General features: G+C 26.7%; 1 protein-coding gene across 1 annotated transcript; it reads right to left on the bottom strand.

Annotated features, from left to right (window-relative positions):
• Window positions 1-1,834: 1,834 nt before the first annotated feature.
• LOC136972314 (glucose dehydrogenase [FAD, quinone]-like) lies at window positions 1,835-12,098 on the bottom strand. Its single transcript, XM_067266870.1, has 11 exons — window positions 11,990-12,098; window positions 9,496-9,698; window positions 9,228-9,417; window positions 8,701-8,832; window positions 8,347-8,468; window positions 7,201-7,371; window positions 6,980-7,133; window positions 6,560-6,723; window positions 6,305-6,482; window positions 5,187-5,409; window positions 1,835-1,970 (listed from the first exon to the last, which is right to left on the bottom strand). Exons 1-11 carry the CDS (start codon window positions 12,096-12,098, stop codon window positions 1,835-1,837), a joined length of 1,782 nt encoding a protein of 593 aa, XP_067122971.1.
• Window positions 12,099-12,986: the final 888 nt, after the last annotated feature.

The following is a 12,986-nucleotide window of genomic DNA, read 5'->3' as shown; positions in this document are numbered from 1 at the left end:
TTAATTAACTCTACTAATTATTTTCTACTAATAATTTTAGTATTATTATGATTAATCTACAGGTGAATTGAAGTAACTATTTGTTATATTTTACAGAAATAACATTCGATATAAGCGTATGCGTGATTATGAAAAATTATATAAACGTATAAACTTGTATATATTTATGTTACTTATAAAAAGTAGTTTAAGTGTAAGAAAATAATAATTTCCATATTTATTCCACATCAATTCAAAAATCCAACATTTCAATTTAAAAAAGGAGTTAGAAAGATAAACCATTTGACAAATATTTTACCTCAATAAGATTTTTTAAATAAAACGTCCAGTTATTTTGCACGAAGAACTGATATTGACATAGTTTTCAGTACTTAAATCTGACCACAGAGCAAGTGAGATAACGATGGTTTCTACCTACCTACGGCAATCTTTAATATGATTTTATTTACATTTAAATGGCGATGAATTATATTTTTGTTAATACATAAGAAAATTAAAATAATTTTAATATGTGTTAAAAATTAAAAAGAAATTTTTTAAAAGAAAATGTTCATAATATACGAGCTTAATTTTTCATCGCGTGACTTCTCTCATTGTGGGCCCGACCAAACTGATGATCAGCCTACCAAAAATTAGGTAAAAAATTAATTGAAAAATATTTAATACGAACATTTGTATATTTCGGATATTTAGGTTAAAATTCAATTTTTTAGGTTTTTTTTTTAATTCTTTGTGCTATTTATATTAGTTACTGATTATAATGATCTCGTTTAATAACTATTTTAATTTTAAAATAATTTTTTTTTCATCTTCCTATTTGCTATTAATCATTCTGAAGAATAATAGGGTCATGTAAATATATGAGCATACGTTTTCGATAAAGTATTATTATTTCTGCAATATATCGAGAAATAACATTTGGAAAATAAACTTTTCCAAAATTTTTCAGCAATTGTTAAGTAAAACAGAAAAATATAATTTTCCAAAAATTAAATTTTTAAATTAAGCTTCAATAAATGCTTTGCGTGACAAATGTCATTAACACAACCAGTTTTTTTTTTTAAAAAACCAGTCAAAGAAATACAGCTTCAAGTAATAATGAATTTAAAGATAAACTGGATTTTTCAGTAGTAAAAATCTGATAAGAAACGAACTCCTTTATTTCAAGAACAATTATATTCACAATTAACTATATTATGGCAGAAAAACAATCCTATAGTAAATCTGGAATTAATTCAGATTTAATATTTTTATATTTAAAGAGTCAGTTAAAATTATTGTATATATTTTAAGATATGAAGTGATTTATGCATTTTTCAGGCAATAGAAATGTGGATAAGATGCGATCCACAACATTAAAAACGATTAAACTTATTTTGCGATCTCATTTATATGACCTTGTTATTTTTTATAATAATATAAAAGTGTATAAAAAATTACAAGTATATAAATGAATTATTTATCAACTGAAATAATTTATTCACGAAAAGTACCGAATAAAAACAATAAATTTTATGTTAGAAATTTAAGGATCATAATTTTATAGTCTACATTTAAGAGCATAAAAAATCGAAAGGTTTTCCGACTATATTTAAAATATACAAAATTTTATAAATGCGTAAATGCATTATGACAAATATTGTTGACATCGTGTAAGATTTCACACGATAACATTTAATACACAAATGAAATAAAGATATAACAATTGATTTTTACTTAAAATAAAACAGATTTTATCTTTATTAGAATCGAAAAATTGTGCAAAATTTACCTTATTAAATATATTAAGAAATAATTAAATTATATGATAAAAATTTAATGTTTAAATTACGCATCAAAATGATCTACTTCTTCGTATTATATCTGCAGCTTTTTCAGCTATCATAATGGTAGGTGCATTGAGATTTCCTGAGACGATTTTTGGCATTATAGAAGCATCGACTACTCGTAGACCAGAAACACCTTTTACTCTGAAAGATTTAAATCAATATAAATCGATTGATACGTGAATATTTTTATTATTTTATTCATTAAAGTTTTAAACAACATTTTAAAACAATGTACTGTAAAGTCAAACTTTAATATAGTCCCATCCTCACAGTTTTAGTGAATAAAGTAGAGAAGCTTCATTATCTTTGAATTACTAAATATACAATTTTACGTTACAAGATATTTTGCTATGACTAAATTACGTAATTTTCAAACTTGTGATGACCCAATTTCTGTATACAGCAGGGCTGCGGAGTCGGTAAAAAACACTCGACTCCGACTCCCAACTCCGGCAAAATTAAAAACCAAGTCATTTTATGAGGGATAGAGGCGCTCATAAGGGGTACCCTACTCTGAACTCTGAAAAGAGCCCCGGACATTTACTCAAATACTTTTATAGTTAGTATTTTTGGTTAAATTTATCTATGGTATACAAAATGGCGGCTCGTCTCTAATTCCAGCAAACAGAAGAAAGGAAACAGTGGGGACGCACGTTCTAACCTAACCTAACCTATTCTAATAAATTACCATAATTATTACCAACCAAATTATTAGAATAGGTTAGGTTAGGTTAGAACGTGCGTCCCCACTGTTTCCTTTCTTCTGTTTGCTGAAATTAGAGACTAGCCGCCATTTTGTATATCATAGGTAAATCTAACCGTATTTTTCATATTTAACTTACATTAATATTTATTTGTATAAAAAATTAATTTTTAACAAATTTTTAATAAAAGGAGAAAGGAGAGCGATAAAATTCAACATCTACATATCTTTATTCTACATTTGCACTTCAATTTTACCTTTCCAGAAAAGTTAGTCCAACTCAAAAGTGTGCGATCTAGTTATTTCAGCCCCTTGTTCAGAAAAAAAAAGTAATCAATTAGTCTCACTCATTCAGGAAAATAGAGTACTCATTTAGAGCAGGGATAATAAAAGAATGATTCAAAAATATTTAAATTCAATTAAGTCATAACAATTTAACTACTAAACACAAATATTACAAAGAAAACTAAATACTTAATAAATTAAATTGCTGCATTTTGTATTTAAAATAAAAGAATTATAACAAAATACAAAAACATTTTTAAAAATTTTTAAATATAAAATAAATTTTCTTTCGTGTAAATTAAGGAAACAAATTAAGGAATTAAATAAAAGAAAATTTTTCGAATTTTATATATTCTCCCTCCTAATCTGCTGTGTAATGAAGCCAAAGTAAAAGGCATCTGCTATCTGGTAGCATGAAAAAAGTTGTCAATAAAAATGGCTGCATATTATCTGACTAAAATGGTAGATATGACATTTTGCTAAGGTCAAGCATGCTGGAATTAGGTCTTATACAATAACGTATCCAAATCAGAGCTCTTCTGCATGTACTTTTCATAAAACAACATCGAGCTTTGAAACAACTGGCAGTGTTAAAAAGTGGCAGTTTTTAACAACTGGCAGTGTTAATGCCTATCAGGTCTCTGATAGGCATTAAAAACTAATGGTGATACAGTTATTAATGTTGTTGCTTCTGTGATACATTCAAGAGAAATTCCATAAGATTTAAACATAGTCACGCATCTGTTCTTAGATGCTTACACAAACATAAATTCCAATCCATCCTATATCCACTGCCATCAAAAGTTGGAACGAAATGATTTTTGAGCAAAATTAGCACAATTAGTATTTAAGTTTGATAAAATACAATTTGCAGTTCAGCACCAAAATTATATGGAGTAATTAATGTCAATCCGCCAGAAACAGAATCGTAAACAATTCTACAGTACAGTACATCGATGAAAATCACATTAAGCCAAAAATGCTTCTTACCAGTATAATTGGAAAACCAACGTCTTGTATGGTATTTTTGATGGAAATCTCACTGAAACGATATTTGAATGGAATACTTGAAGGTCCATTACAAGAATTTCCATTGTGCGATTACAAAATGGTATAGTTACAACAAAATGGAACACTATCACGTTATTATGTTTCAGCTTGCCAATACTCAGAAATATATGTAAATCAGTGGGTTGGAAGAGGACGGCCATTTGTCATCCCACTCATTTGATTTGACATCTCCAGGTATTTTTATTTTTTCAAGTTTTTATTGTAAATAATGAATTTATTCTATTGAAACAACAAAACTGAGAAATCCAAAGAATGATAATGAGGAAGAGCTTGTGCTGCTATTACAAGAGAGACTTTACTTCGTGTTCAAGAGTAATTAGAACATGGCTCTGCTACACTGCAGATGGCTATTAATTTGAATACCTTTTGTAATGTTTCTTATGAGTTGTAAACTTCAAAATAAATTACGATAAAACGTTTTGAAAGAAAGTAAATTTAATTTAATAATAATGAAATCATTTAACCTAATAAACTGTAGAAAGGAAAATCAAACATCGTTCAAGTTCACTACTCAGATCGGAAAGGAAAGTTTTGTATTTCTCGGTTTAATTTTGAGTTTGAAGTATTCACATTAGATGTTTTTAGATTAATTAAAAAGTAGGCTACAACTTTATGATTGGAATTTACAATTATCTCTAATAGAGAAAAATTTAAATTTTAAATGACCTTAAAATGTTCTTGAAGATCATTGAAAATATCATACATAAGCAGATTAATCACACATATTTTCATATTTAAAAATGTTATCCCTTTATATATTTCAAATTTGTTCAACCCTGTATAATTTTTATTGTTTGAAGTAGTTCAGTTTAGTACCAAATTTAGTTATAAATTTCAAAGATGAAAAAATGGTGGACTATATCGTAGATATTTTGTTAAAGTGAAGGAATTTTTTGTAATTTTAAATTTCTATTTGTTTTTCTAAAATTATAAGTCAAATAGGATTGAGATTAATCTGTACAAATAGCCATTATCTTTATCGAAATAAGTATCTAAACCCTTAAGATAATTCTAAAGAGTAAATGTGAAGCATTTTATGTTCAAAAATAAAGATTACCTGTTATAAATCTATATAATTCCAAAATTTGTTAAATGCTTTAAAATAAAACTTAAAATCGGTTTTATTCTATATGCCACAAGCTCTTAAATTTTAAATTATTTACAATTTAATTTATAGAATTAATTGAACTAACGGAATAAAACTTTCGTGATATATAGATCATCGTTTTATAGCTTATTAGTGATGAATTTAAAGTAAAATAAATATATACATTATTAAAAATAAATAAAATTGAAACCTTAATTCCGTGTCAACCACAGTTGTTGGGTCTTCAATAGCACCCATCTTGCATGTTCCAACAGGCTGATATAATGTGAGCGTTAGTGTTCGTGCCACACATTCAAGATATCTATTGCTTAATTTTGGAAATTTTCCACATCCAGGAACCACAGTGGGAAAAAGTCGTGATCCCAACTTTTTGAAAGGTAAGGATTCACCTAAAATAATAGCCTTTCTCATAGCTGGAATCAAAATTGAATTAATAACTTACTACAAAGTACAATTAATATTTTGTTATTATTATAAAATGTACATTTTTCATAAATGAATTAACTCGCATATTAAGTTAAATTAATTAAACTTAATTAGTTTACACATTATTATTATTTTTATTACTATTATCATTAAATGCTTTTAAGTATATCTGATTATAACTAAAGAAATTTTGTTTAAAGATAACATCACAAATTTTAATATAGTTTTAAAATAAGCTCATTGCAAATAAAGTTGAACATTTTACGAGCGAACGTTTAAAAGTAAAATTTTCTGAAATTTTAAACGTTTTTGCTATAAAATCATTCTATAAACGGCAGCAGAAAGTAACAACTGGAAAAGAGAAAACGTAAAATCCTCATGAAGAATATTAAAGTAATCAATAAAACAAACATTTACAGATTACTTTTTTCATTGACTACAACTCCTTTTACCATTAAAATTTTCCTATCAAGAAAGTAAGTGAAAATTGACCCTGAGAAAGCCGCACATTAAATTATAAGTTTATATTTTTCGTTATTTAATCAAGTAAAGAGCGGTTGAAAGTTCGAAAATTATATAAAGAATTACGGAAATTTCAAACTAATCATTAAATTGATAGCTCATCATATCAATATTTGTTACAGCAACAATAGAACACAAATTTAAAAATGAATTCACGTTGTATATTGTTGAATATTGTGTAATTACTTCTTATTGGATTTCCTGAAGGATATTGTGTACAGGAGTATTGGAACATTAAAATTTGCAATTTTAACAGCAAGGAAAACTGATATAAAATATGTTAGTACTATTTGATTTCTGCAATAAACTTAACGATTTTCAATGATTTTAACGTGTAATTAAATTTTGAACATAACTTACCATCAACAATTCTTAAAATATCTTCGGGATGAGAGAGGTAATTAGGTTGAATAATTGGATGTTCGTAAGGATTGACACTTTTTAATTTAACGTATCCACGACTTTTGGGACGAAGCAAAATAGGCAATATAGCAAATGAATCGTCATATTCGAATGGACCATAATATAAATCATATATCTGAAAAACAAATTTATATTATATATTAATTATCATTTTATAAAGCTTATTATTTATCATACAATTCATTCATTAACCTCTCTTTTTAATCCTGTTACAGGAAACAATATTTTCCCTCCATCAGAGGCCATCCCTCCAGATAAAAAATAATACTGGATATCAGGATAATCATCTAACGGTGTAGCGTACTTAGTATTTATGAATCCAATGCCTTCTATTCCATTTGCAATAGTCCACATTCCTTTCGAAAAAGAAATTTTTCTCTTTCAAAATTTTTGTTTTAAAATAATTGATTGGTTAGTTAACGTGTATCACCAGCACATTGTGTACACTACAATACATAGCTGACCACAATTACACTCGTCATCTCAGAGGAATCGACGAGCATGAGCGAAAAATGGAAAATGATGTTTCTGCTCGTACTGCCCAAGATAAAGTATTTGGCATGAATCGGCAATAGTGTAAAAATAATAATTTAAAATAAGAATTACTCGAACCTTTGCCTGCAAACCAATATTGTAAAATCGTCTTCGGATTGTAAAATCGTAGAAGAACTGCTGAAATCGGTTCGTCAATTAAAAAGTTCAATCCTAATGGGAAGATATGGTCTTGTAGATTTAAACCCACTGGAAGATTTGAAATAACTGGAATCTATCAAAATAATATAATTTTCATTATGCCATTTCAAAGGTTAATTAATTTAAAGTATTATAATTACCCGAAAACGTTGTAAATCTTCTTTAGGTCCGATACCCGAAAGCATTAGCAACTGAGGTGAATTTATAGTACCTGCTGATATTATTATTTCTTTCCTGGCTTTGACGAAATATATTTGACCGAAACGATCGAATGTAACTCCTATGGCTCTCTTAAATTCGTTGAAAATAATCTAAATGAATTATAAATAACAGTAACATTTTATATTGCATCTATAATAAAATTTATTATGAAAGAATATAAGTAAACTACAGTACTTTTTAATACAGTAGCCCATTTCATAATTACAAAATATATAATCTTATATGATTATTTATTTTGCTTATGAAAAAAGCAAAATTATTATTTATAGCTCGCAGAAAAGGAATGAAATAGACATTTATATATGAGTGGTGTATTTATATATATATATAAATCTCTGATCTATATATATATATACATAAGGAGGTATATAAGATATATATAGCTCTGTAGCTAACATTGAAAATACAATTCGTCGGAAATAGTGATAACAAGATAATTTTCTTTGCTTTTGATTATAATCATATTTCCAAACAAAAAGTTCCAAAAAATAATACAGTTGTGGTATAGAAAATTTTCTTCTTAAATCAAACTGTAAGATAATTTACGATTAATCTATAAATCGGATTAATTCGGCTTTGAGCCAATTTTTTTAGCGTGGAATTCTTCCTAAAATTATATCTTAGAGGTAATCAAGGGTACAGGATACAGCCAAGATTTTATTCGTGCTAAAACATGATGTATTAATCATAAAGATCTTACGTAATTTGGACTAAAGATAGGCTGTTAAGCCACTATTTTGCATTAAATTTAATAATTAGAAATAAATTAATTAATCTGAAGTATTCTGGAACGAAAGATCGATCCTGAGAGGGACACGAACCCGTAACTTCTGCTTACGATCTGCATTTGCGGTTTTTTTAATCTTGTTAAAAGATTAGTTACTATTTTAAAAATCAATATAGGTTTTGTATTCTATTATATTTAATTCAGAATAATTAGACTATATATATATATTTTATTATAATTTTATAATAGGTCGTTAATAACTGTGTTTTTTACTTAAGTGTATAGAATAAACGTTTAAAGTGAATTAAAGGTTTAAAACTCATACAAATTAATTTACTTTGGTGACGAACGAAAAGAGTAAAATGTCCAGATTAGAACGATATTGGACAGGTTTTATATATGCTTTATTAGCGCTGCATCGTCTTCCATTTCTCGAAAATGTCTGTCCATGACTGAACCCTGAAAAATTGTATAAATTGATATTAAATTTTATTGAAAATTTTAACTTATTATCTTTAATTTTAACATTTTAATCACAATTATTCATTGTTTTATGAAGCGAACAATGAGAATAAATTATATACAGTACAGATAACGTTATGCATTTATATCTAATTATTTAAAAAATGCGGTTGAGAGAATTATAATATTTAATAGAAGAGCAATAAAATAGAAAGTCTGAGTCACTAACCAGTTTGAGTTGGACCATTAACATCTATTGTAGGATATCCAAATAATTTTCCAGCTTCCAAAAATGCTGCCTGAAGAAGACTAGCGTATCTTGGAGATGAAATGGTTTGATATCCGCCAGAAGCATGATATCCTTAGGAATTTAACAATAAATATTGTTAGTTTGCATGTTTTTTTGTTTTAATTTATTTAGTGTGAAAAAATCGAACATGTTTATAAACTTTTATAACAAGAATAGGATTTACTATTGATACTTAGTTGATATTGGCACGAAGTGATTGCAATTATGTAGATCTATGTATTTATATAATTTTAAATTGAATTTAAAGTGTGCGCTTTCGATGCCTTTATATAAAAAGAATTATTTATATAAAATTAATTAAAAATAGCAAAGTAGTATTATTTTAAAACATTTTAAAAATGTTTTGTCTCCAAGATACGTTTATGTAATCTGTCAAATATCTAAAAAGTAAAGCATATACTATTAGCATCATTATATGAAATATTACAACTAGTTTAAATATTTACCGTTTCTCAAGAAATTTGTATCTGTATTATCTTCTGATTTAAGAAAATACGGAAAAACTTCCTTCCAACTCCATCCATAAGCGCCATTTTTAGCCCAATTGTCGTAATCTTTACGATTACCTCTGGAGAATACCATGATGCTTAAAACGCTGGAACCCCCTAATATTTTCCCTCGAGGCCATCTCGATTGCTAAAATTTGAAACGATTTATAAATTAATATATTAAACAGATCAGAAATAACAGCACTCACAATGATTTGAACTGTACCTGTCCATTCAATCCAAAACAAGCAAATTTCTGAGATTCTGTTTTATATGCCCAATCAAGACTGGTTATTTGCATTCTCATCGTGTTAACAGGAACGTCAGTTTCTTTGTTTTCATTGCTTCCCGCCTCTAAAAGAAGAACTTGATTGTCGGGATTCTCCGATAATCGATTAGCTAGAACTGATCCTGCGGTCCCTCCACCAACTGTGTAATGAAAAAAGTATATACAGTAGTTTAATCTATTTTCCACTAACAGTATTGTATTAACTCATACAAGTTATAAATATTATTGTGTTATTAATTTCTCTGAGTTTTCTACTTCATATATAGTATTGTTTATTTATAAAGCTTAATATGCAGTAATTGTCCAACATTATCACCTTTAGAACATTTTCCAAATGTTTTAAAGGTGGTAATGTTTCCAAAGTTGGTAATGTTTGAGTGTTTTAAATCGAAGAAATTTTTTATATTTATTATAATTTTTAAAAATTTTTCTTTCATACCTAACTTTTATATACAAAATAACCAACTTTATTTGAGAATTTTAAATTAATATTCAGATATCTTTTGATTGCCTAGCCCTAGAGTATGAAAATGATAACTGTCTCTGCTCTGAAACTTTTTCCAAATCTGAATTTTATTTTAAATATTTGATGGGAGTATGTATTTCACGAATTCAGCTATTTTTTCCACTGAAATTTGGAATTCAGATTACTCTAATGCATAATAAACGAGAAATACAACATCAACACTTCAATTCTTTATGCTCTTATTGAAAGTGTATGAGAACAATTCTTATAAACGATCAATCATTTGTAATTGTTGAAGCATTTTTTATTGCAGTATTTAAATTTTAAAATTTGTTTTGCCAAGCTATTTTTTCCTGTAACAATCTAAACATTTTCCTAATCTGCTATTTTTTCAACACGCCTCTGCGATACAAGTTGATGCTTTGAAAATATTTTAAGATTTTTAAATATAAAATTTCAACAAAGGTCCGAAAGCATCCTTTCACAAATTCTCTGTCCTAATAATTCTTTTTTAATTCCTGGCAACTTTCCTTCTTAACCGTTTTATATTTAATAACATATACATAACTTATATTTAATAAATATATAATTTTCCGTCTATTAAGAATAAGCATTTCCACTTTTCAATCTTCTATATGCGTTGAGTTTTATTATACAAAATTTATCATACATAGAATGCTTTTCAGTGTTAGAATATGAATATAATGCATATTCTAACACTAAAAAGCACTTATATTTGAATATAATATATATATTCATATAATTCTGAAAATATTAAATGGTTTGTATTACATTTTAACAAAATACTTTTGTTAAAATGACTATAGTTTGACTATAGTTTTAGAAACGTTCTTTGCACAGCCTTGTTTTTCATTTACTTTCTTAGATGTAATCATTATTGAGGTTAATTTTAAAAAGAAATTAAACTGTACAACTTGGAATACTACTCGGATTGAATCCGGTCGAGTAACTGCAAGGATTTTTCATAAATGACTGTCCTTGTTATGGCTCTGACCTTCATTGTGAGCATAATTAAAAAGGCTGTATTGGTGCCCATAAGTCAAAAAGAATCAAAAATAAAAACTAAAGATTTATCTTAATTTATAAATGAAAAACAATTGGTAAGTCTGACTGGTTACAAGATCATCGAGCAAAAATTGTATCAGTATGTGAGATCCCGGGCTATAGTTTTTATAAAAAGATTAATTTTTTAATCATTTACTAAAACAAAAACGTTAACAAAAAAAGAGAATTTTGAGGAAGTAACCAAATCTTGTCAAAGATAACACTTCCTTTTCAACGACTCATAGTGAAAAGTTAAGAGAAAATTTAGGATTGGGCAATGATTTGTTCTATCTGACTACTTTTTTTTGGTCATGCCTTGACCCGGAGAGAGCATGGAAAGGTTTAAAAGGACTACCAAAAAGTCAATTAGGTCAATTAACATTCCTCCCGTTAGTATAATTTTGGCGTTGAGTGCATCATTTCCGGGTTTTCTCGATCATGATAGTGTATGAGCCATATATATTTTATATGGAATGCAAACTTACCCATACTGGATCTTTATTATTTTAATTTAGAAATGTTTAATAACTATTAATTCTTCGTTTTCTGTTAATATTAATAATCATTAATAAAGTTGTATAATATATATATTTTTTCAAACAGGATGATATTTGAAGCTTTTTCAAATACTGTAGTAACAGTATAAATCATTTATTCAAAACCAAACACGAAAGAAAACTTTTAATTTAAAGCATAAAAGCAAGTGAAAACTGTTGAAACGTAAAAAACACTATTACATTTTCTCAAAAGAGAGAAAAAATAAAATATGATTTGTGAAATATTTAATTACATTAAGATTTTTATATTTCTTATTTTCAAGATTAGATTATTTATATTATTTTAAGAAAAAGAATATTTAAATTTAAAACTGTTTTTATCTGAATAAGATTGTTCACTTACCGATTATGTAATCATATTCAAGTCCTACAACTTTCTTCTTATCACTGATAATATCTAACGCTCTATAGAATGCAACGTACAGTAAGAATTGAATCCTCAACAAATTCATAACTGTAACCAGAATGATATTCTTCGAATTTTATTTAGAACATATCCTTTAAAAAATGTTCTAAAAAGTGATGAATCTTTAGCACTTATCATTGGTTTTTGATGTAATTGATACGAATCTGTACTTGATCACTATCTGAACTTGTTTAAATGCTGTCAAATGATTCAACTTAAATAAATATAATTTATTTCTATCGTGCAAATCACAAAAAGTAAATGGAACTAAACTATAAAGTTTTTCTGTCTTTAAGGTTTTCTACCTTTTCGTTAAGGAAAATAGTTTAAAATTTTTTTAAAAATGTAGAAAATTTGTTTTAAATATATCTAAATTTAACAAATTTTATATTTTTATAAATATAATTATATGAAAATAAAGGAAATTTGACATATTATTCGGATAAAAAATTGAATTTTTTATTATTTAATCTTCTTATCAAACGAGAAGAATATAGGTCAATTCGTAGAAGGAAGTCAATAATTAATAGATTTAATAAACATTTCTCGGCAACAGAAGGTGTGTCGATAGTTCATTAAATTAATGATTAAGTCAATATATTTCAGTTAACAATCGTGTTTTAATAAATCAGCACTAAAAGTGCCTTTTTAATTCTGAGGTTGATGAGGCTTACAATAAGATAGTAAACCACCACTTGTGTGACTCATGAAAAATTCCTGAATGTTTTTGAAGTTGCAGGATTATATATTTTCAAGCTGTTAATTTGAAAATAGCTTCACATAGTTAATATTAAAAAAAAAACTGTAGTATGTTGAATTATAGTTTGATAATAAGTAACGTATATTTAAAACAAATGACTTATCAGTTTATAATAAATTTAACACAAAAGAACAGAATTAATGAAAATATTACGAAAATTGTTTAAATCAATAA

Source organism: Centruroides vittatus, unplaced genomic scaffold (assembly GCF_030686945.1).
Source record: "Centruroides vittatus isolate TY-2023 unplaced genomic scaffold, ASM3068694v2 contig_290, whole genome shotgun sequence".
NCBI classification, from domain to species: Eukaryota; Metazoa; Arthropoda; class Arachnida; order Scorpiones; family Buthidae; genus Centruroides; species Centruroides vittatus.
The sequence above is the reverse complement of the archived record's forward strand: the minus strand, read 5'-3'. Positions and strand labels throughout refer to the sequence as shown.